This window comes from Takifugu flavidus, chromosome 17 (assembly GCF_003711565.1).
Source record: "Takifugu flavidus isolate HTHZ2018 chromosome 17, ASM371156v2, whole genome shotgun sequence".
Taxonomy (NCBI): Eukaryota; Metazoa; Chordata; class Actinopteri; order Tetraodontiformes; family Tetraodontidae; genus Takifugu; species Takifugu flavidus.
In genome coordinates this window covers 11,134,777-11,159,140 of record NC_079536.1, presented here as the reverse complement: position 1 = coordinate 11,159,140, position 24,364 = coordinate 11,134,777, and the positions used below count along the sequence as shown (strand labels likewise).

Here is a 24,364-nt window from a genome sequence, read left to right as displayed (position 1 = left end):
GGACACTTGATTTAAAAAAGGCTATTGGAGCTATACGATGTAAACCAGCATCCTGAATATGTATGTATGTAGATAGATAGATAGATAGATAGATAGATAGATAGAAGATAGATAGATAGATAGATAGATAGATAGATAGATAGATAGATAGATAGATCGTCACGTCTTGGTGCAGCACCCCCACAGTCGGAATGTTTCTCCCTCTCTCCAAACTTTTGGCAGCACCGAGGAGGGTGTGGGAGATGCCGTTGGATGTGCGCTCAGTGTGGCCGTGTCGGTGCGCTCTCCCTGCGTGTCGGTGCGCTCTCCCTGCGTCTCCAGCCCTCCAGGAGCGCACATTCAGGTGAGCTCTACGTGAACCGACTGCACCTCCGACAGAAGCGACCGCCCGAAGCCCCTCAACATGCGGGTCCCGTTCAGCGTCCTGTACCCCGTCCTCTCCATCACCGTCTTCGGATTCTACCCGTCCATGGTGAGTTGCCTCTGTCATCATTTTAGGTTCCGCCACTTGTTCCGTGTGACGGCGCGTTCACGTCTCTTGTGAATGTTAATGTCTCCTCGGATTTGAGGTCCTCAGCGCCAGCATTGTTCTGTCTGCCCCTCACACGCGTCCGTCATGCGGTTCGTTCCGAAATTCACCCCAAAAGTGTCACAATTTCATGTTGCTCGAGGTTTTGAGGCATCAGTCCGCATCCAGCCTTCAATCCGCATCATCACACAGCCCGAATCCTTTTAGACTTTTTAAAAACCCTTAATAAAAACGGTCCGAGATTCGAATTTACAGATGTATTGTCTCATCGGGTGTTTGGCTTTTCTTTTAAACAAGCAAAACGTTTGATTTTTTCAGTCAAGTCAAGTCTATTTGATCAAGAATAATAAGAAAACGGTCAAAATTATGAACGCAAAGGCAGCACCTGATGGAGCCTTTCCAAGTTACCATTACTCAGAGGTGCCACCCACTTGTGGACCCCTTGTTAATGAGATACGTGTGAGCACAGTTTCAGTTTGGCTGTTTTCTGTCTAACACATTTCCACACTGGTCTTGTTCTGACTCCATGTGTGACCTCATCAGTTCCTGACCCCATCACATGCTTGTTTGCTCAACCTTTGGCAGATCTGAAGCCTAATTAGGCTGAACGCTGAGCTTGTACTCAAAGAAAGATGGACTAACCCCAACCAGCACTGATGCTAATGGATAAATGCAGGGACGAGTGTGGAGAGCCGGGTTCAGGCAGTGCTGTGTTTGTTTAGATAGGCTTCGCTCTCACTGGAGGTTTCAGCAGACCCCCTGCAGGAGAAAAATACCATCTATCATTTCATCCACAGGTTGGAAAAACCTCTTGGAGCTGAATGTAATGGCGCTGGCCAGAGCGCACTCAGCTGGAGCTGCTGCACTATTAATAGTGCTGGGAATGAGATTCTTGATCTTTCCTTAGTTTTGAAATAATTAGGCAATTAATCAGTCACACAGGCAGGAAAATAATTAATCCGCCCTAATCGAGTCATCCATTATGTCATTTCTCAATTAATGTTTCCCGGTTACGGCACATGACATCAGATGTGTGGCTGTGATGTTTGAAGTGAGACGGTGTGTTCGTTGTTTCTGTTGCTTTGAAATGATGCTGAAAGGTAATTCACTGAAAAATACCAAAATACCTTGAAAAAGGTTCCCCGCACCAGATCTTCAGGTTCGCACAAGAACAGAAAGGTCCCGTCAGTCCTTCTCCAAAAATATTTGAGGAAAATGTTTTGCAACGCTACCTCTCTGATGAATATCTCCGCGAAACTTCCTTTGAACTAAAAATCAATTCACAGGACTCACACAAATCAAACAAAGCCTGTGTGCAGGGAGCCATCGGGCCTCAAAGCTCTCGCTGTTTTATGGCTAAAAAGCTCATCTGGAATCGACCAAATTAGCTGGTAATGATCATTCACCAGCTTGTACGGGGCTCAAACATGACGTAGAGTCACGATACCAGCCTTAAAATGATGGTTTTACAAAATCTTGATCTTGACTTGTGTGTAAATTGGCTGCAGCCCTCAAGGTGGAGACAGTAGCGTTTATCCATGTAGCAACACCTCAGCTGTGGAGAGAACAGAACTCTCAGGAGGAACATGAGACGTCTGCATGCTTTAGAACCCGTGCCAGCCAGGCAATCACACCTCTAATGGTGATCAAAACGATGGCACAATATGGATTCTGTGATTACACATTAAATGCTGGAGCCAAAGTACAATATTGATAAGGAGAATGATTTAAGGACTTTAGTTCTTTGCTGCCAGATTACTAGTGCTCATTCGAACATCATAGATCTATCTCCCCATAACCTTCTCCTGTCTTTGAATGTCATTGTGTATTATTAATGTATATAATAGAGGGATCGTGCAGCAAAAAGACACTTGGACAGTCTTACTGAGCTCATCTCTAGGAAGGCTGTGGCGACTATCTCCCAGCTAAGTTCTGGGGTCTGTCTGGTGGTGACACGCTCGCCCAGTGGCTGGGTGGTGGGGTTCTTCTCCAGTTTCATGCACGCCGACGTGACTGGATGCTCTAAATTGCCCCCGAGGGGTGAGTGAATTGCATGTGTCCTCTGATGGACTGTTGACCCGTCCAGGGTGTTGACAAGCAACATTTATTAGGACTATTCTTTAACACGACTGCCTTATTAAATCACTCTGAGATGCTCTGAAGGCGCAGGCGTGCGTGGCAGCTTGGCTACCAGAGCACCAAAGGTGCCTCGTGTCACAGTGGTCTTCACACAAGGGCCCAAATTAAAAAGACAGAGACACCACAACACAAACAGCTAACCACAGAGAACTCTAACAAAGCTCTTAGTTGGGATGCTGACAGCAAAGAGGAGACACAGTCACATTAATGCCAAGTGCTGTAATCATGTGGTTCTGCACCACAACTCTGAAGCTCTCCTTGAACTACACGGCTGATTATATGATGACAGGAGCTCCGAGGGGCGTTCAGGGACATCGCTGGATGTTACTGTAGGGCTTTCATCATCCATCCATCCATCCATCCATCCATCCATCCATCCATCCATCCATCCATCCATCCATCCATCCATCCATCCATCCATCCATCTATCCATCCATCCATCCATCTATCCATCCATCCATCCATCCATCCATCGCTCCCTCCCTCCATCCATCCATCCCTCTCTCCCTCCCTCCATCCATCCATCCATCCATCCATCCATCCATCCATCCATCCTCCATCCATCCATCCATCCATCCATCCATCCATCCATCCATCGCTCCCTCCATCCATCCATCCATCCTCCATCCATCCATCCTCCATCCATCCATCCATCCATCCATCCATCCATCCAGCCCCCTCCCTCCCTCCCTCCCTCGCTCCCTCCCTCCCTCCCTCCCTCCTCCATCCATCCATCCAGCCCCCTCCCTCCCTCCCTCCCTCCATCCATCCATCCATCCATCCATCCATCCATCCATCCATCCATCCATCCATCCATCCATCCATCCATCCATCCATCCATCCATCCATCCATCCATCCATCCATCCATCCATCCATCCAGTACATCTGCATCCCACAACAGATGAGAGGGTTTTGAGGACACATGAATGGGTGAAACGTCGCTCCGCTGCTACAGAATCCATCTTGATGCTGCGCCACAAAGGCAGAAATGCTTGAAAACAAAACGAGGCTCTGACAAAATGAAATATATTATATGATAATGTTAACGGCGCAATTTCCAAGTGACTGCAGTTACGCGGGGGATAAAACGCTTCAATTTAAGCGCAGCTTTTATATCCTCGCTATATTATATTATTATATTCTCCTGTTTCTTCCGTGATCGGATGTTTAGATGTTTGTTTTGATTGTGATGGAACCCTGCACCAGTGTAAGCAAATGCATCACTATCATGCAGCGTCTAACACCCGGAGTCCACAGTGTTGCCGACTCTTCCAAAGTAAACCCAACAAGCACATTTTCACCACTGACAGCCTGGAACAACCTGAGTTACACTTGTACGCATCACTGCTTTAACTGTCCTGCAGCAAAACAGGCAGCAGAGCTAACATCATCTCACGATCTCATCTCAGCGTCTCCTCGTGTTACACAAGGCAGCGGAAATATTTTCTTTTTTTTTAAATACAAAGAAACTGTTTCTCAGAAATCTCATTATGGTATGGCAGGACAGCAGTGCAGTGGAAGCACGGCGTGCACGAGAGGGAAGTTGGGCAGACCAAAGGTGACGAAAGGTTTCATTTATTATACTTTCACATAATTTTGAGGCAAAGTAGAGAGCAAATTAATGTTAATGTCTTCCTAGAATGCACCAGAACTTACTAATGCAGAACTCTTGCTTTTTTTAAGTAGGTCATAAAATTGCAATAATTGCACAGTGCCATGCTGGTTCAGATGGGTCCAATTATGATTGCGTATAATTTAGTTATCCAGCACAAAAACGTTTTCAAAGCCTCCTTTTCTCAACCTGAACGCATCCTTAAATAGACACAACAATCCTGTGCATCATGCCAAAGTGGCAGAGGGTTAATTACAGGAAGAAAGGTCGTTAAAAGAGCCAGAAAGGAGCAGACACACTCATGCTGCTGCAGCATTTTCTGACATTAATAAGGCAGGGATGTCCTTTTCCAAAGCTGGAAAGCCATTTCCGATGCAGCATTAATGAGCAGGTTCTAATTTTAAAGACATTTTGTTGTCGGCGCCACAGATAATTCAGTCGTGAGGCCCGTTGGCGTAGCATTTATGATGTATACGTGTTTGAATGTGCAGCGCATAGACTGAGGGAACTGCCCTTTTCTTGGTTACAGGTTTTTGGTTTGTCACAAATATAGACAAATATCTGGGAATGAACGATACTAAGTGACTTTACATGAACCTGCCAGCTGTCGCACCTGGTTCTTCTTCTGCTGTTCTCTGCATCTGGCGCTCGGTGTAGCCTGGAGCTGTCCACTGGTTTTACTCCACTGATACTGTTTGATGACTGTTTCATTATAATTCCGCTCGCTGCTCTTGTGGGCTTGTTCTGTCGGAGGAACATTGAAGAACACCTTAAAAAAGAAGCACGAGCGCGCGAATGAGATAATTCTGTGGCTCATTCAAAGGCTCTCTGGGGAAGAATGTATCAATCTCCTGTAGAATTATCTATTCAGTCTTCACCTCTCTGGGGTCAAAAGGGGCAAGGCGGTGGCACACGTCTAGGAAATGAATGTCCCTCAATGCCTTTCATCGCTGACAAGAGAGAAGAAGGCTTCCTCCTCCTCCTCCTCCTCCTCCTCCTCCTCCTCCTCCGCTGTGTCTTGCTCCCCTTCTATCTATGCGGCATCTCATTGTCAGCAGCGTCCAGAGAGCTTTGGGTTTCAGGCTTATGGCTGCCAGGAGTGCTACTGCTGCGGTTCATGGCCGTATTTGTCTTCCTCTTCCATTAGAGCTAAAATGTTAACTCATTTATGCCCGGCGATCGTTCGTTACAGCCCTGACGTAAACATTCCACAGCTGTGGCTTCTAATACGTCGGAGTTGGTTTTGCTCTTGTTTGGGCAGGTTGTCATCTGACCGGATGGACAGCCTTTGTTGAGGTTTCTGTGTTACGGCAGGCGACAGGGCGCCATTTCCTGTAATAGGAGCTTTGATTTTATTGTCCTCCGTGCTCCTGTTCCTAAACTTTAATGTCCCGCACCACCAATTTCATTAATGTTACACAAAGCAGGCATCAAAAAGGTGTTAAAGGTGGTGCAAGTTGTTGCTTTGTAGCACCTCTGTCGAGGAGTTCCTCCTGGTGCTTCACACCAGCGCAGCAAATGGAATCAACCTTGATGAGAGTGGCGGAGGAAATGACATCAACAGACCAAAGCCATTCCCAGCAGGGGGGAGATTGGTTTATACCTCTTGGAAAAAAATCAAGGTTTCAAAACAAATTTGCACAGAATTGATCCTCTGCTGTGTCTCAAGTGGCAAAGCCCTACAGAGTCTGTTTGAGAAGTTTGAAATATTCCCATTTGGTGAGATACTGAAAAGGGAGAAGATACATCAGCTAACCCAGTGATCTCCGTTTAACGTGGATATTTTCGCGTTTGTGGAATCTGACACGGAAATATCCATCTTTCCTGGGAGGATTTCTGGCAATACTCAAGCATCCCTGTGTCCTAATGTCTTCTGCAACACTGAGGATGAACTTCTTTCCAAATGGACTGTATGTCGGGTGAATAGGTGGCATTTCTACAGCAGCTTTTCATCTCTGGCGACCACTCAAAGCACTTTACATCGCTGTCTACATTTACCCTCTCACACCCACATTCACAGGAGAACCAGTCAGGATTTAATAATGATTTTCATGCACAATCACACACCAAAGACGTGGCCTCGGGAGCTGTGTGGGGATTGAAGTTACCCCCTTTGCGTCCTCACAGTAGGACGTGTTAAATAGATAGACAGTGGATGATGCATCCACGTGATCGGATTTACACCGTTTGATGTTCCGCCTGCAGCTCGGGTCAAAGGTTATTTTAAATAAGTATAGGGTTTTCCTCCATATGATGATGTCATACTTAAGAGTTTTTTTTTTTTTTTTTTTAGTAATTTCTTGTATGTGTGAAGAACTTCTGGGATGATTAAACCGTGGATGCCGGATGTTCCGCTGCTGCTTCTGGGTTACTTAAGTGAGCTGGCATAAAATGTTTGCAGGTGAAATCTTGTCAGTTGTTTTATTATCAGCCATCATAACGGCATTTATCAAACCTTGGAAGAAAGCTTAATGTGTCTTTGTGTGTGTGTGTGTGTGTGCTACAGACTGTAAGGCCCTGCTGGAAGCCTGCAGAGAGCTTCTGTTGCACTTTTGTGAGGATGATTAATGGCCAGACGTTGGTGTGCAGCTTGGTGAAAACATTGTAGCCTTGAAGTCTGATCTTCCAGCCAGTGTCATAAGAAGCATAACAATGAAGAAAAACGTATTAGCCTCATCGCCGCCGACACACTTTTACGGGAATTACACACAAGTAGGATCAGTCCTGCCACACGTTAGTGATGGTCTTGCGTCCGATCGATGCACTTTTCTGATCAGCCTCATACTTTAGCGTATTTGCATATTTGCTCCCCCTCGTTTGTCTTCTGGATCCACTGAGTTTTTCCTTCAGCCGATCTCCTGTGATGCCTGCTGTGTTTGCACTTGTCTGCAGAGTTTGCCTGCATCTATTACCTCTATCCCATCCCCTTTAATTGTCAGTCAGCACTTGTGTTCTGTTCCTCGTCAGCACTGTTTTCCATTCCTGCTTTTGCCTTTCTCAGCTTCTGTTTACCTACGTAAAAAAAAAAAAAACTATTTTCATGGGCTCCCTCTTCAAATTGTCAGGCGATAACTTACTGTGTTTACAGTGGACAACAGATTTTCCCTTGAAAGTCTCTGAATATTTATGATATTTTCTTCTCAGGCCCGTCTCTAGTAGTTCCCTCTTCTTTGCAGGTACGGATATTTAAGGAGAAAGTTCACCCACCGTTGCTTTAAATGTGCCTTTTGTTTCACAGCTTTCCCTGAGGGACATGTTTTGTGAGAACAGAGTTGTTCCAGAATCTGTTAATTAGTTTTCATTATCTGTGCTGTGAATTGTGATGCGTGCTCCCAGTAGCCGGCTCGCTACAGCGATCAGCAGCACCGCTGATTTGGAAACCCAGACAGCATTTAGAGAGGCACCATCTGCTCTTTCTAAGCCCTGAATGCGATAGACGTCGTTGTCGCAGCACTCTTGTTGAATATTCCTGTCTGAATATGGCTCAAGGGTTGAGTAGTGTCTGAGGTAGGTCAACTCTCTTCACCTACCTCAGCCCAACCCCTCGTGTGGGACGCTGTTCCCCGGAATAATATCGCACATTTCTCAGAGACCATTGAGGAGGGAGGCACCACTGGCTGGATCAACAGTCTCCATGTATCAGGTTGTCCTCTTCCAGACAGAGCATGACGACGGTAACCATGCGCAGCCATGAACAGAGAGATTTGTTCATTTTTCATTGTGTGCTAAGAATATCCCAGTCAGCTTTTGCTGATTAATTCTAATTATTATTGGATGTCCTGGGGGCGTTTCCGCGTCTGCGTGGGCTCGCTCCGGGTACATCGGTTTCCTCCCACGGTCCATAAACATGCATTTGGGGGGGAGAGCTGAACTGGTGACTCAGGGATGAGCGTGAACGGTTGTTTGTCACCTGGAGACTTCCAGGCTGCACCCCCACCTCTTGTCCAAAGGCAGGTGGGACAGGCTCCAGTTCCCCCACGACCCCGTAAGGCAAAGTCAGTAGCAAATGGCTGGATGAATGGATATCTAATGTAAGAAATGTCTTCCATTGTGTGTTTATTCACAGCTCTATTCGCATACAAATGTACTTTTATCACAGAATTCAGCTTATGAGCAGTTCCCTCATTAATTAACCCTCTGCTTTCACCTCGTGACACAGACAAAACCCACGTGTGAATGGACATTTACTGAGTGTTACGTAACCACATCCACTCCGTTTTATTATTGCTGTGAGCTTTTTAGTGCTGTCTCTGCCGTTCATTAAATTCTGACTGTTATGTCCACCTTGTTCTTCTCCCACTTTGATCTGAATCTTTTGTCCTTGAAATAAAAGATTTCAAAATACCCATTTTTATCTACTCCGCAGCCCTCAGCAGAGCTTCTTTTTCAGGTTCAAGTCCCACACCGGAACAACAGAGAGGCGGGTGGTTTGGGCTCCGCTACAGAGAGACGAAACGTTTGTCTCGTGACCTATTTGTTACTGATTTCGGCTCCATTCTCCCTTCACATGTTTTTATTAGCCGTATGACATTGGTGGATTCGAAATGTGTTGTAAATGTTACCCTGGTGTGTCGTAATTGATCTTATAATAGTCGTTAAAACACTGAAATTGACCATCCCTGGCAGGGAGATTTCCCAATTTGCTTTGCTTTATTGGGGAACGGAGGTGTTTGTGCGTTATGTTTGCAGACCATCAGCCCACAGGAGGGTTGGCAGGTTTACAGTTCAGCCCAGGATGCTGATGGACGCTGCATCTGTACTGTGGTGGCGCCAGAGCAGAGCCTGTGCTCCAGAGACGCTAAAAGCAGGCAGCTCCGCCAGCTACTTGAAAAGGTAGGAAACTAAATAGTTATTGACCAGGGCGGCATTCATGCCTCAAGGGAAGTGGGTTGAAACGGGAGGTGAGAAGAGAACGGATATGAAAGCATTCGGCTTCTTTCAAAAATCTTTTACTGATGTTTTTTACACATCCATATGACCACATTAGACTCGGCCAGATTCCCAACAAAGGCAGATCTTAGCTTGTATTCAGGCACACAGAGGGACTCGCCAAAGAAACCCGTTAGAGGAGCTTTCCATTAGCGGCACCAAAGACGGAACAGCGACGGCGTCTTTACTGTATATTCTCTTTAAATTCTTATTGCTGTGCAGGTGCAGAACATGTCTCAGTCCATTGAGGTGCTCAACCTTCGAACTCAGAGGGACTTCCAGTATGTGATGAAGATGGAGAGCCAGATGAAGGGCCTGAGGAGCAAGTTCAGACAGATTGAGGACGATAGAAAATCCATCATAGCCAGAAACTTCCAGGTAATTTGCAGGTGTGTTTAATCCGCGTAGTCAACTATAATGGCCTAAAGACTTGAGGCAGCTTTTTCCAAAGGTGGGTAAAAATGCCTTTAATCTCGTGCCAGGTGAAGCGCGTTGGTACAATAACAGGCCCCTTTTTGCCAGGGTGCAGAGCTCTCCAGTCAGTCTTTTAAAGCTTCACATCTACAAAAGCACCTGCAATTGGGCCGTTTTCTGTCCATTTTCCTGAAGCGCTGCGGGTGTGGACAGCTGGTATGGGAATAATAGATCTCTGCTGCGGCGTACCGCGAGACAAGATGGCAAACGTACACTATAAGAAGTTTCATAAAATGTGACACTTGGTCGTGATCTGGTAGATATTGCTGCATACGCTCCCAACATTCCTGAGAAGATGAATGGCCATAAAATAAACAGATTAAGCAAGTGGATGTTGCCCCCCCCCCCCCCACACACACACACACACACGTGCACACAACATGCCCACTATGATAATCCGTCCATTCACCTGACACAACTAACTTACTTTTTACCGCAGGTTGCGTCACTCGAGCAAAAACCTCTCTGTCATCATCCCTCTGCTATTCTTTGACCTCTCTCTGTTTCCCTTTTCTTCTGCTCACTTCTGTCACTTCTGCAGGAGCTTAAGGACAGGATGGATGAGCTGAAGCCATTGATTCCTGTGCTGGAGCAGTACAAGATGGATGCTGCGCTCATTTCCCAGTTCAAAGAGGAAATCAGGAACCTGTCGGCCGTGCTGACAGGAATCCAAGAGGAGCTCGGGGCCTATGAATACGATGAGCTCTATAAGCGCGTTCTCCGACTAGACAGCAGGCTCCGCAGCTGCATGGGCAAACTGAGTAAGTTCTAAACGCGTGCGTGTGTGCGGCGGGTTGTGTCTTCCGGTGAATCGTCTCGGCCCAACAGCCGTTGGATTCTAATGTTTGCTTCCTGTTAATGGAAGGACGCAGAGTTGGTTTACAAGAGACAGTTAGCAACGAGTAACATTAGCAACGATTATGCTACATTGCATCCAGCTCTAACCCTAACCAGCCTGCCAGTAGGGATTATAGTTGCACACGTCACTTGTGTACAGTTCAATTTTTTGGAGCATTATAGGAAATCCCTTTGGCCTAACGTGAGCGGATTTCAAAGGAACCCCCAGCTGCCTTCAGCTAGTGGTTGCACCCTTACGAGTCAAATTAAGCCACTCTCCGTCTGCATGGGCACTTAGTATGCACGGAGGGGAAAATCTGCTGGGACTTGCACGAAATTGGTTTGAGATCATCTAGTCAGAGGCAAAAATCAGCACGCCACATCTTATCGCTGCATTTCTTTATTAACAGCGTGTGGAAAATTAATGAAAATCACTGGACCTGCAACAATAAAGACATCTGGGACGCGCTTTGGGGCATGGATGACTGACCCGTCGGCATTAACCAGAAATAACAGGGTGAGTAGCGGGAATGGGGAAGCATTCCTCAACTCCGAGGAAATCAAACTGTGGTGTTTTTGTATAGAATCAAATTCCAGATCCTTTTGAATAGGTTACTATTAAAAAGTAAATAACGGCTAATAAATCAGGAAACAGCTGAGCTTTAGTGTTTATTTGCCTTTGCACATTCCTCACACACCTCTGTCCTCCTCGTCCCTGGTGCAGGTCTGGTACATGGACAGTTACACTAACAGCAAGATAGTGCGCGAATATAAGACGCTGGAGGACTTTGTCACGGGTGCGGTGTCCCGGACGTATACGCTGCCCTTTAAGTGGGAAGGAACCAACCACATTGTCTTTAATGGCTCACTTTATTACAACAAGTACCAGAGCAACATCATTGTCAAGTACAGCTTCGAGACGGGCAGTGTGCTAGCACAGAGAGCGCTGGAGTTCGCCGGCTTCCACAACATGTACCCGTACACGTGGGGAGGATACTCGGACATTGACGTCATGGCGGACGAACTAGGAATGTGGGTGGTGTACGCAACCAATCAAAACGCTGGGAATATTGTCATCTCCCAGATCGACCCCGACACCCTGCAGGTCCTGAACACTTGGAACACAGAGTACTCGAAAAGAAACGCCGGAGAATCCTTCATGATCTGCGGGACGCTGTACATCACCAACTCTCACCTGTCCGGCGCAAAGGTGTACTACGCTTACTCCACAAAGACGTCCACTTATGAATACGTAGACATTCCTTTCCACAACCAGTACTTTCACATCTCCATGCTCGACTACAACGCCAGAGAGAGGGCTCTGTATGCTTGGAATAATGGACACCAGGTAATATTTAACGTCACCCTCTTCCATGTCATAAAAACTGATGATGACTCTTAAACATATTTGCCCTTTAAGCCAAAGCACCATCTTTCTTGTCACCACGGTCCCCAAAATGCTGATTTTTTTTCCTCTTCAAAGATGAACCGTCTACTAGAACTGTCCCTCGGCTGAGCTTAACATTTATTACCATCATTATTAATCACGCTTGGAGTTTTTTTCCGCCTGACGGTGACTCTGAGGACATGCGCCTTACTTGCTGTTTGCTGGGTTTGTTCAAGATGTTTGAAAGCTTTTTGCATGTCTGTCCGTAGTAATTTCAAATACCGAGGATGTGTTTATGTTGTAGCTGTTTTGGCTTAGTGTGCACTGCATTTCTTTTTTTGTCAATTATGCTGAAAAACTCTATTTAACGCTGATGTACATAAGCCAGAAAGCTTATTTATCTTGTAAAATTCCGTTGCCATGATTTTAAAGCTGGGCCTGTAATATACTGTTGTTATGTCCGTCACTGTGAGAGAACATTTGTATTTTTTATATGATGAAAGCATCGAGGAATTCTATGTATTAATTAATTAATTCCAATTAAAAGATTTCATTTCATTAACGTGGTATCTGTTGAGAGAATTAATATCTGACTTGATCGGGGTGGGAAAGAGGAGTAAATATGGATTCTGATTGAGATATTTGATGGCGAGATCCTCGCAGCGCCGACGTCCTCGCTTGGTATTTTTATGTGGTTAATACCACCAGGGTCAAGTTGAGCCTCATGATCAGCAAAACTAAAAAAAACCCGACATAAATCCAACGGCAGATTTGGATGTGTGATGTTAAAACTGACAAAATGGCAAACCGAAGAGACAACATTGGTTTCAGTCCTCGGCTACAGGATTCATAGAGCCAGAGCTCTAATTTTGTCCCATTGTCCTCACCATAAAACCTTCTTCATGTCCTCTCTTGCTGCTCAGTTCTTAATATATAGTCACACACAAATACGCCAGGTTGTTTGACATGGAAGGAAAAAGCAGTTTGATTAAAACAAACTCCACATTTGCGTTTACTAAACTTGACCTTTTACTCTTGAACATGTCCTGGTGTGCAGATTTTGACTGGCTGTGGTTAATTACCTCTAAAAAATGCTCTTGACCTTAAATTATTGGAGGGAAAAGGGAGAGGTTTGTAATAAAGGCTGCAAAAACTGTCCTTTTCTGCAAAGGCAGACAGGTGATATTTATCGTGATGAAATCTCTGTTAGCTCAATAATGTCAAGTTGGACAGGATCACTGTGACTCGTGCTGGGGGGGGGGGGGGGGGGGGGTTTACCCGGGGTTCTTGGTCTCCCCGAGTCTCCGTTTTATTGAACCAGAGGTTCGCGCTGCAGGGCTCCTGCTCCCTGTTCCATTTCAGCTAAATTAATGAGAGTCGCCAAGAAAAGTCATTCTGTTCACATGTTCTAAGTGCTCTCCCTCAATAATCCCGCCGCGCTAATAACTGCTTTCAAATTTACTTCATCCTGGGTTAATGCATCAAACTCCCAGTAAAGGGTCCATATGGAAGACCTTTCATTTCCAGTGTAATGTGGCTTTTAGTCATGATTTTGTTACGCCGGCTGGTAGGCTGCTCGGTGGATAATTTTAACAACCCACAGGACGGCTAACATAGAATTATCCCCAAAACGATGCAATCATCTAGAAAAACAGAAGCTTTCATGGCTTTCAGTCAAAGCAAAGAGGCAGCAGCACATATTGGGCAGAAATAACAGGATTGTACGTGTGCGTCGCCGCGGAATCAGAGACATCAGGTCATGAGGTTAAAGCCTTACTGACCTCAAACGTGATGAACACTTCCTCTATTGTGTTGGCCTTCTCTTGATTAAAGGGTGGCTAATTCTCCATCATGGGAACAAAGACCTCATCAACCCAGCATTCTGGGATGTCATTTGTTTTTAATTTCTGAAATATTCTGTGGGATTTTCAGTATTCTCTACAGCTGCAGGTCTCACTTTGGTTTGGTTTTAAATCAGGGGACTCTTGGAAACCTCTACGGCTGTTGGATCCTACCTGAAGGGGACATAAACAGCAGATTAAAAGTGCTGTTTCTATAACAGACATAAAAGAAAATGCCACGCTTGAAAACAATTGTTTTTGAATCATTATTCATATTTTCTGTCGCTAAAAAGTCATGGATAACACTTTAATCATCATCAGCCCATGGCTGATAGAAATATGTATTAATCCCTCAATGAGCTGCCGGGTCCTGCGGGAACGCTGCACAATAGTCTCAAAGGACCGAGCAAAGTCTAAAGAAGCACAGCACAAGGTTGTCAGAGATGATTCCGCTGACTCCCATTAAGCCCTCCGGATTAAGCAAGCTCGTTTTCGGTGGGCCAAGTTCAGATGGATGTCATCCATCTTTGAGGCATGTTTGGTTCGTGCTGCCAGGAGTCATTTTAAATGCCCATTCACCGGAAGAATGGAGCCTTTTAGACACCTTCAATGCAGAGCTGAATGAAAGCAGCTCAGACTAATCAATTATTAAGAGGATCCAACAACTGAGGAAAGACAACACGTGTTTTCATGTTTTTACCTTTATAACCCAGACAAAAAGAAATCCACATGATTCAGCCTTCGAGTTTACATCACCATCTGGGTTCCATCTTCATCTTCTATAGCACAGACTGGGCTTGTTCGCATTTCCATATAAATCACAGCCCCATGACAGACAGGCTGCCTTATAACCAGGCTGTGCTTGTCATTCATGCCCGAAAATACACGGAGCACTTGCAAACTTTATTAAAACAACAATTGGCTCTCAACGAAATGCAGTGGAAGGAGTGAAACGCATGCACGTATTGATAGCAGGTGTGGTCCAAACTACAACAGGCCATCGTGCTCCTGTATTTCATTTTGTTTCTCTCCGATAACGAGGCTGATTCATTATTAATTGGTCTCCGCTGCTGTCAGTCATGTTTTCTTCTCTATTCCGACAATGTAACCAAGTGTTCATCCATAATTCTCTTTCTCTGCCAACCTTTGATTTTCCACCGTGGTTGCATCATGTGTTTGGAATACTGGAATACTGGAACGCTGATGGATAAATGTTGCTCTGTTTTTCACATGATAATAATACAATTCATAAGTAATTTGCGTTTTCATGCGGCCTTGTCAGTCTAATCAACCAACAGCTGTCGGTTTTCCTGGAATTCAACCTGGAACGCCAGGAGCCTGTCAGTGCCAACCTTGATTTATTGCTACAGGTGTCCCTTCCATCAAGATTTTAGAATCATCGAGCCAAACAATAGCAGCACATTTGAGTGGTTCACATTAAAAAAAAAAAAAAAAAGTTTTTCAGTGTCAAAACACCATTTTCTCTTCCCAGAGAGTTGACTCAAAAGGTCTGAGAGCTGCACACCAATCTGCTGCCTCAGGCCAGATTACTCATCCCACACAATCACAACAGTTTTAATAAGTCAACAACAAGAGTACATACCATTCAAGAACTTCACTAAACCAGCATGTCTTTCAACACCCATCCCAATAAAATGGTTCATGTCTGGACCTCCTTGCAACAAAGGCAACAATAGTATCATCAAATGATGCTTATACGATTGGGAATTTGATTTGATCCCTGTCTTGATTTATTTATTCATCCTAGTAGATATCAATGTTGTAAAAGGGTTAAGGTCCCTTTATTAGTACCTAAAGGTACATTTTGGCAAGCTGCTTTCACACAAGCACTTATACAGACAAAAAAAAGACCGCTGGCATAAACTGTGACAATATACCAGCAGCAACAGTAGTTGAGACTGAAGGACATACACCCATATTTTTTTAAAAGCCATTAAAAGATTATTCTGTTGAATTTAGTGTTCTACTGGAGGAACAAAGCCGTCCCTGAATCGGTTGGTTTGTGTCTGTGGCCTGATGGGCAATTCCAGCTTCAGCTGTGGTTCTCCTACCAGCCTAATAGCCCAACTTACAAATTTGTTGAAGGTCTTCCTTTTTAGGGATGTGTTGCAGAACAACAACATTGGTTATCATTATTCAGCATTTTGACCCACCTTATCACCTTATTTCAGCCTTGCTAGCTGGCTAGCTGGAGCTAAAACAAAATATAATGTGTACAGTGCACCACAAATGAGAAATATTATATTATATTATATTATATTATATTATATTATATTATATTATATTATATTATATTATATTATATTATATTATATTATATTATATTATATTCAAAACAGAGCACAAAGGGAGGGTCAATATGTTTGTCCTGACGGGGCCCCTCCAGCAGATGGCGGCCATTCTTGAAGAGGCTCTTGCCCTCCCTCTGCTATGAATCTGCAGTTGCCTCATGAGCTCCAGAATATTTTTTTCCTTTATTTTTCAGGTCTTCATGCATGATCTTCCTGCCCCTGGCGCCTAACAGTGTCCCTGGTGTATATAATATGTTGTAAGAGGTGTCTAATGAGAAAATAATGCTAATGTCCACCTGTCTTCATTGTCCCGTGGCTACACTCTTTGCCACTCAGGAAATGCTGTTAAGTGATTGACATTCAAATCCAGTTCTTAAATGGGAAAATAGCCAAAGAAGTCGCCCAAGATAGAATCAAGCTGAATGGTTCACTAATTATTCCAGTAATGTTAATTAAAATTTCTCCTTGTGCCCTGGAGAAAGGATTCCAGACTCACTGGATGCAGTGTGTAAATCCCAGTTGTCCAGTGATGACAGGGCACCAGCTAAATACCCCAATAAACTAACCACGAGCAGATATTACTCCCCAACCATCTGCTGTGATTTAGCTGAGTGCAGCTAATATCTGGTCAGGAGACATCTGAAAAAGGAGCCTGAGACTCATGAGCGAACTTTATGTGAAGAGAATTTTGGTGTTTTATGGAACCATCTGATCTCCCTTCATCTGCGTTCTAGCCCTGCCTGATTGATGAGCCATAGAGGTAATTCTATCAACACAACGGTGTGAGCTGAGTCTGGTGCTGAAGGCTTCTCATTTTTGCTTCCTAGACCAGCAAAACTGGAGAATGAATTTCTTCAGATTCTTCCTTTTGATTCCTGTCAATTAAAAACGACACAGGGTATTTTGTCCATGATTTAGATTCCTTATTTGCATCACGGTCCTTAGAAAGCTGATTATTTGCCTGCTTCATTAACATAGAGGACTAAACTTCTCATCACTCCCTCAGAAGTTTTGATGTTGGAAAGTTCTGCCACATTTCCAGACTCTCTGAGATTTATGGCAATAATTTGGCTGATACAACCGTTAATTCGCTGGATATAAATAACAGCTGGAATGATTAATATACTCCGAAAAGTGACACGATGAGCATGAGTGTGCGGGCAGAATGATAAATAGCTGGTCGATGTTCTGAGTCACATTTCATTTACAAAGGAATTACTCTCTGGGAGCATCCCACGTGTGATGAAGAACCCTTGGGGCTCGGCTGAACTCCTTCAGACTTCAGATCAGATGGCTGCATTAGATGCAGCTAAAGCGTAGATTTAAAACAATCGAGCCTTTCTGACTGATTTCATAATGAAGTAACGGTCGCAGCTCGGGGACATTTCCTCTAATTCTGAATGGTTATACTGTCGGCAAAGTTGTACCATCAATAGAATCTCAATCACTTGTTTTTAATCAATTAATTGTTGGAACAAATGAATGAATGAATGTACAAACAGGTTTCTGTACACTTGAATGAATTATTCCAGGTCAATAAAGGTATGTCTGATACAGGGGTTACAATGCAATGGATAGAAACACACAGGCACCCTTGTACTTATATCTTTGTGAGGACTTTGATAGGAATAATGCACCCCCCCGCCAACCCTGACCCTGACCCTGATCCTGACCCTGAACCTCCTCTCATCCAACCTACTGTGAGGACCGTCCAAAATGCCCTCACTTCCCAAAAATTGTTCTCACTTTGCTAGCAGGATGAGTATTTTAGTAGTCAATACAGGAACATACACACTGTCTTCATAGTTGAGAAGTGACCACAGCTAAGGACAGTCGATATGTTGATTTATAAAGCCTGTGCAGTGTCATTTGTGGGCATTTGTAGCTGCAACCCTGATCCTGTTGCTTGTCATTGAACATATTTTCTTATAAACCCTACGGTGGCCGAGAGGTGCAAAACACTTTTACAAGCGGATGAAACAAATTTACAAATGACGAAACACTTTTACAAGCGGCTGAAACAAATTTACAAATGACTTTTTCTACCGGAAAGGGAATTACCGACCCTTGGTACAGTTGGGCCAATGGATGCGTTCCGTCAGTACAGTTTGTAATTCCCTTTCCGGTAGAAAAAGTTATTTGTAAATTTGTTCCAGCCGCTTGTAAAAGTGTTTCGTCATTTGTAAATTTGTTTCATCCGCTTGTAAAAGTGTTTTGCACCTCTCGGCCACCGTATAAACCAGACACACCTGCAATGTTCCATACGTTAGTAACAACTAAACACTGGTAGAGCGTATAGAAGACTGTAGGTCCTTTCAGGGCCTTTCAAGTCCACAAACAGATTCATTTTTTGCATATTTTTTATGAAGAGCATGTGAAATATTACACTTCCATCAGCATTCAGAGCCGTTCCTCAGCCAAACCAGCTTTGGCAGCAGTCAAACCTCCTGACTTCTTGGGTTTGATGTTTTACACAGCTGGATTTGGGGGGTGTTCTTATGTTCTCCTCTCAACTCCTGCGTCTGCTGTGTTCCCTGTGTTGTCTCTTAACCCTGAGCGCTCTCCCTGCCCCAACTGCTGAACAACACCTCCCAGTATGATGCTGCCCCCACTGTGCTTCACTGCAGGGATGGTCCTGGTCAGGAGAACCATGACAGCTTTCCTCCAGACATGGCGCTTTGAATTTGTTCCTAAAAGTTCAACCTGTGTCAGTTTGGAGCAGAAAATCTTGTTTCTCACCACCTGACATTCCTGCACATGCTTTTTTTCCCCTAAAAACAGCTAAAGTCCTGATGGTTGACCTTCTGGAACCTTCTCCCATCTGCACACAGAAGCTCTGGAGTGCAGCCAGACTGACAATTTGGGTTTGGTTTAATGACTTTGCATCCTAAAATTCTCTTTCACATCGAGGTTTGGGTGTAGACAGAATTATTGGAATAAAATCCAAATAAATACAATACATGAACTGAGAGAACCCTTTCAACAACTGGATTTGGATGTGTTCTCTTACACCTTCAGGCTTGTTGCATTTGTTGCATGTGTTTGAATGTCCTGTGTTCTCAGATGTTCCTCAAGAACTGAGGCCTCCTGCCATCCGGGGGATCAGAGGTTTTTTTTAAATGGTTTATCTCTCCTTCCCTTTTCTGCCGGATGCTGATGCTCAGGAGGAGAAAAGGAAAAACACCGCTGACAGATTCATTGTCACAGAAGAAACTGCATCCAGCAGTCCTACAAACACTCCCTCTCTTTAATTTCCTGTTCATCCACTCTACAAATCCCAACTTTCCTGTTGTGTCAGCGGCATCATTTAAATACTCTACTGGATCATTGGACATTTTTGGATGGTTCTGTCCAGGTTATACTGCATTATGACATGGATTATAAAATATGTATGAGTCTCTCACTTCATTAGTCATCATATTACACTTCTGAGGTCCTTAATGTGTATATTTTTATTTTACTTTAGCCAACCTTCTGACCAACACCATGATTTTACAATAGTCTCTTACTTCCGTAGTTTTCATATCAAATCAATATGTCATAGATTCCTATTTTTTTTTCTTCCGGATCACAAGACAACTGGAGAAAATAAACCCATTTTCCAGATATTTCCGGAGAAATTCTCAACATGCTGTCTGTGATTTCAAAACTCTTTCACAGACATGACCCAGTTGGGAGGAAATGTAGCCTTTACAGAGACGTTCTACGCAGGAAGAGTCAAGTCAAGAAGTCAATAAAGAAAGAAATGACTTATCAGCGGAAGCCTCCTGTGCATCCATTAATTTCTGAATTCTGGTGGCTTCAAAGAAATAACTATTATTTTTGGGCCCGCATATCAACAGCAACCATGTCCAGAGACATTTATTCTCTCTATACAAGTCTCAGAACATTTGGGAGAATGCATCTTCTCATTTTAATTCACACATTTCTCTGTTGGTTGGTGGTTCAATGATGAAATTAGAGGTGGTCCAAAAGGTCAGGGGATCATAAAATACATGCAAATACATGTATATATATATGTGCAATATTGGTTATTAAATATTTGGGAAGTGGTGGAGAGGAAGTATAACGGTACTGCTGTTCCACCGTATGCGCCAAGGAACCGTGGAACCTTGAAGACTTTAGCTTGACGCTAGCACTGTGCTACTTGTAGGAGAGCTGAGCCCCAGACACTTTAATGAAGAACTTCCTTCAACCAGAAGTCATCAAGAAACGAGCTGCCCCAGCTACTTTGCCAAGCAAGTAACGGACCTTTTGAAGCCTTGCTGCTATGATCTCTTACAGAGAAAAGGCCCCCAAAATAGTTTGTCCCTGCAACTCAATGGAAAAAGGAACAAAGCCGTTCATGCTGAACGATCTTTTTTCTCTCCGTCGCTGTATTTTGTGACCTTTGCACCATGGCCTGACCTTGCTCTCATCACTGTTGTCACGCACTTTTGAATGTCTGTGTTTAACACGTGGGAGAATCTGAACTACAGAAATAAGGTTTGGTGTGTGCCGGTACAGTAAACAGGGTTAAATCCAACACTCAATTTTTTACGTACGTTATCTGAAATTCCCACCTGCTGCTATCGGCACAAATCAATTCTCCTCGGAAATATTATAGGGCTCGATGTGGAGAAGACTTTTCCATAAGATAATCTATATGCTATGTATTGAAGAGATAGAGAGATTCTTCAGGTGCAGTGACATTTTAAGGTCAGCCATGAAAGACAAACACGTGAGTTGGAAGAAAATCATTTTTCCCCACTGGTAAATATGTTTCCTTATCAGGCTCCCACAGTAGGTTGGAAAGGGAAGGAAACATATGCAAAGGAGAGACGTGTGTGAGTGTGTGTGTGTGTGTGTTCTTATGCCTGTCAGGTGAAACTGCAGCTCAAATTTCTTTTTTCATTCTCCTGTAAACATGAATTCTATATACTGAAAACAGAGATTGGGATGCTGCTACTGCAGGAAAAATAGGAAAGATGATCAAGTCTGCTGGGTTTCAAAGTAGCTACAGTATATATTGATGTTTTTTAACCCTTGATAGGCAAAACTAAGATGTGGCTTCAATTTATGACTGACTCAGTCAGGAGGCCAGCCAGTAAATGATCCCTGGCTTACAGAAGCTCAGAGCAAAAGTAGGAGAAAAACACATGTAAAATGTTCTTTTCTGTTGCCTTCGAACTCCCCCGTCAGTAGCAGAAAGGCAGATCAACAGGGACGATGCCTGTAAACTGGTTTTGAAGGCACCTTTCTCATCGGGTCCCAGGGGAAGGACCTCCTTTAGAATTCCCCAGTTGTTAAACTGTCACTGCCGGCTCGGTTGAAAAATGCAGCAGTGATGGTTCGAACACTGGTTTCTCTCACCGAAGGTTAACAATCACTTTTGGGATGCACACAGATCATTTAGCCACAGGCTAGGTCGCCGCTTATATACATAAAGCTTTAATCTGTCTTCAATCACCCTCCGTTCACCCTTACTGTCAGACTAACATTGCTGGGAAAAGCTGACAGGACTGGTTTGATGAGACATTAAAGCACAGAAAGTTTTAAAAATGTTACAGCATAATAACGTCAGCAAAAAAAAAGAGGAACCAAACATTAAAATATACACATTGGGGAAAATAAGCATTTGAAACACGGCTGATTTTCAAGTTTTCCCACTTACAAAGAATGGCAAAATTGTTGGTACGCCTCAACTATGAGAGATGGAGTCTAAAGAAAAACAAGATCCAGAAAATGAGACCTGTTCATTTTAAAGACACCCTCCTGAGGTAGCAACCCACAACCTGGGGGGCGGGGTCAATGGCCTGAAGAGAGCTGGAACCACAGGGTCAAATGGTATCATTAGGAACACACTACTATCCCATCGTGGATTTAAATCTGGATGATCCCACATAATAAAGCCTGTGTGAGTACAAGCCCACAGCTAAGAGGACAGGGCTACTGCAGTATTGAGGAGAAGATGTTGCGGCCATGTATTCTTGAATTTTGAGCAACACCCTCCCTCCTTCCCTCTGCAAGAATGCTGAAGATGGGTCGTGGCTGTGTTCCAGCATCACAATCACCCAAAAACACAGGGCCGGGACAACTGAGGAGTTGCTATGTTAGAAGCATTGGCCTAACCAAACCGGTCTCCAGAACAGAACCCAACAAAGTCTTTGGAGGGAGCTGAAACTCTGAGTTGCCTGGCAACATCCCCAAAATTTGAAAGATCTATTTGTATGGCCTATCTGGATGGAGGAGTGGGCTACAATTCCTGCTGCAGCGTGGAAACCTGGTGCAGGAAACATTTGACCGCTGGAATTTTAAACAAAAGTTCTAGTTTTCATATTGTGCCAAACACTTAATTCATACAATAGAATGCAAATTGTTTAAGAAAAACACACAATATGAATTCTGGATTGTTTTGTTTTTTTAAGATTCTGTTTCTCACAGCTGAAGTGAAGCTCTGATTAAACTTATAGACCTCCACATTCTTTGTAACTGGGAAAATCGGTGGTTTATCAAATGCCTATTTTCCCGACTGTAGCTGCTTTCACTCTCCTGAGTGTGTTGTAAATTAGACGTGAAAAGCAAGCGCAGACTCGCCGCTCCACAGACTCTGATACCCAGATTAGCCTGATTGGTCAACCGGTGGACACAAACACACTCTTCCAAATTTTGATTTTCGATCACAGTTCAACAGAAATGAACAAACAAACATATTTAGTGTTTATGAGCAGCCTCGACCACAACGGTGAGATTCTATATAGGAGTTGAGCTGATCATTTCAGTGCTGTGTGAGGATCGATGGTCTGCTGACATTTTATCAATTTTGTCCACATTTCTCCTCCTGGCCAACTTCAAATGCTTTAAGAATGTTGTTCCAACAAAGATTATTTTATCTTCCTTACCTTCTGTTCATCTTTCCATTGTACACAAGTGTTTGCTGTTTGTTGGACTGATCCAAACGTGTTCATTTGTTCACTCCGACGGCTGCTGACTATCATGTGGTGCTGCAGCCATTTACAGGTGCTGCTTATGCAGGTGGGGCCAGCGTGTGTCAGACGTTCAGTGTTAATGGTCCAAAAGTCCCCCAAACGTGAAACCATCTAAATTCTGAGACTGTCCTTATCATCAGACCCACTGCTCATCAGATCCACCTCAGAATGAAAAACAGAACCTCTCGTCATGAGAGTCCAGGGGGAGACATCTGTCCAGGTGGCATCAGTGAAATCTCCCAGCATCCTCTGGGACACACACGTTTCTGCTTGCAAGGCTGAAATTGGCCTGAGGGGCTTTAAAATAATAAGTTGCAGTTAAAGATTTGACATTTCTGTTAGTAACTCTCCTGTGAGAAATAGGAGAGTGCTGCTTTAACAAGCAGCACTTTTAATTTGCTCAGGGTTGCCTCTAATTGGTCCTTATTTGTTAATTTTATCTCCCCAGTGCACAATTATTGATGATCCTTTTTTAAAACTCTAAGTACCGGGTCCTGACCCGGTCTCTTTTCCTATCAGAATCAGTGTGCTTCAGAGTCATGAAGTTAAATGTTCCTGGTTTTTGCATTCTCTCCACCTGCCGCCACACTTGGTTACTGGCCCAATCTTTTAACCTGCTGAAACCTGAACTTTTTCCAATGTGCATTTACGCTTGTCTCATTGTTTGGGACAAGTGGCTACTTTCATACAGGATTCGCTCTCACCTTAATGTGCCCGGTGAAATGTTGGGTCTCGCTTGAATACATATATTGTTTTAAATAATGAGTAGCCTGAAAGATTAACTGACATAAAAAATTTAATCATGGCGATTGATCACCTAAACTGATGTGATTTGCATTGCATTTAATATCCAAATGTTATGCTTTAGGTATTTATATTTTAGAATGGAGTTGTACATCAATGCATTTAGTCATTTGCATCATTTATACCTGCCTTAATTTTGCTGGTGTAAAAATGTAAAGTTAGAAAGACTCAGAGCCTGGAAGTGAACCCAAAAACAATCTCCTATGAAAGATGTTTTCTATACTGCGAAAATCTGCACAGCTCCAGGAGCTTTTATTCAAATATGTTTGTGCCACATGTCAGCAAAGATCGAAGGTGTCTGGGGGAGTCGGCAACAACGATTCTGCATGATCCCCCTCTAAATCTATTATATGCAGTGATTCTCGGCACGCTGGCGCCATATTACTGACAGATGATGCTCATTCAGTGGGGATCTGCAGAATGCTGGTGGTGGTCTGGCAGGCCTATTGGGTTTGTCAGGCAGAACAGCAGCAGTTTTATAGCGTGAAACAGTCTTGCAGACACAGAGGCTCTTCTGCAGGACAGGTTGGG

General features: G+C 43.9%; 1 protein-coding gene across 1 annotated transcript; it reads left to right on the top strand.

The window, feature by feature from the left end:
• Window positions 1–228: 228 nt before the first annotated feature.
• olfm3a (olfactomedin 3a) lies at window positions 229–12,470 on the top strand. The gene is made up of 6 exons (XM_057012218.1): window positions 229–472; window positions 8,971–9,114; window positions 9,433–9,588; window positions 10,226–10,445; window positions 10,932–11,038; window positions 11,246–12,470. The coding sequence occupies exons 1-6, from the start codon at window positions 404–406 to the stop codon at window positions 11,921–11,923; spliced, it is 1,374 nt and encodes a 457-aa protein (XP_056868198.1). The 5' UTR covers window positions 229–403; the 3' UTR covers window positions 11,924–12,470.
• The last annotated feature ends 11,894 nt before the right edge of the window (window positions 12,471–24,364 follow it).

What these genes read in the sequence shown, in the direction of transcription:
- olfm3a (XM_057012218.1), top strand. Translation starts at nt 404, where the DNA reads ATGCGGGTCCCGTTCAGCGTCCTGTACCCCGTCCTCTCCATCACCGTC. An exon ending in CAGCTGCATGGGCAAACTGA is followed by an intron (nt 10,446 to 10,931) that starts GTAAGTTCTAAA and finishes CTTTATTAACAG; the next exon opens with CGTGTGGAAAATTAATGAAA. An exon ending in CATTAACCAGAAATAACAGG is followed by an intron (nt 11,039 to 11,245) that starts GTGAGTAGCGGG and finishes TCCCTGGTGCAG; the next exon opens with GTCTGGTACATGGACAGTTA.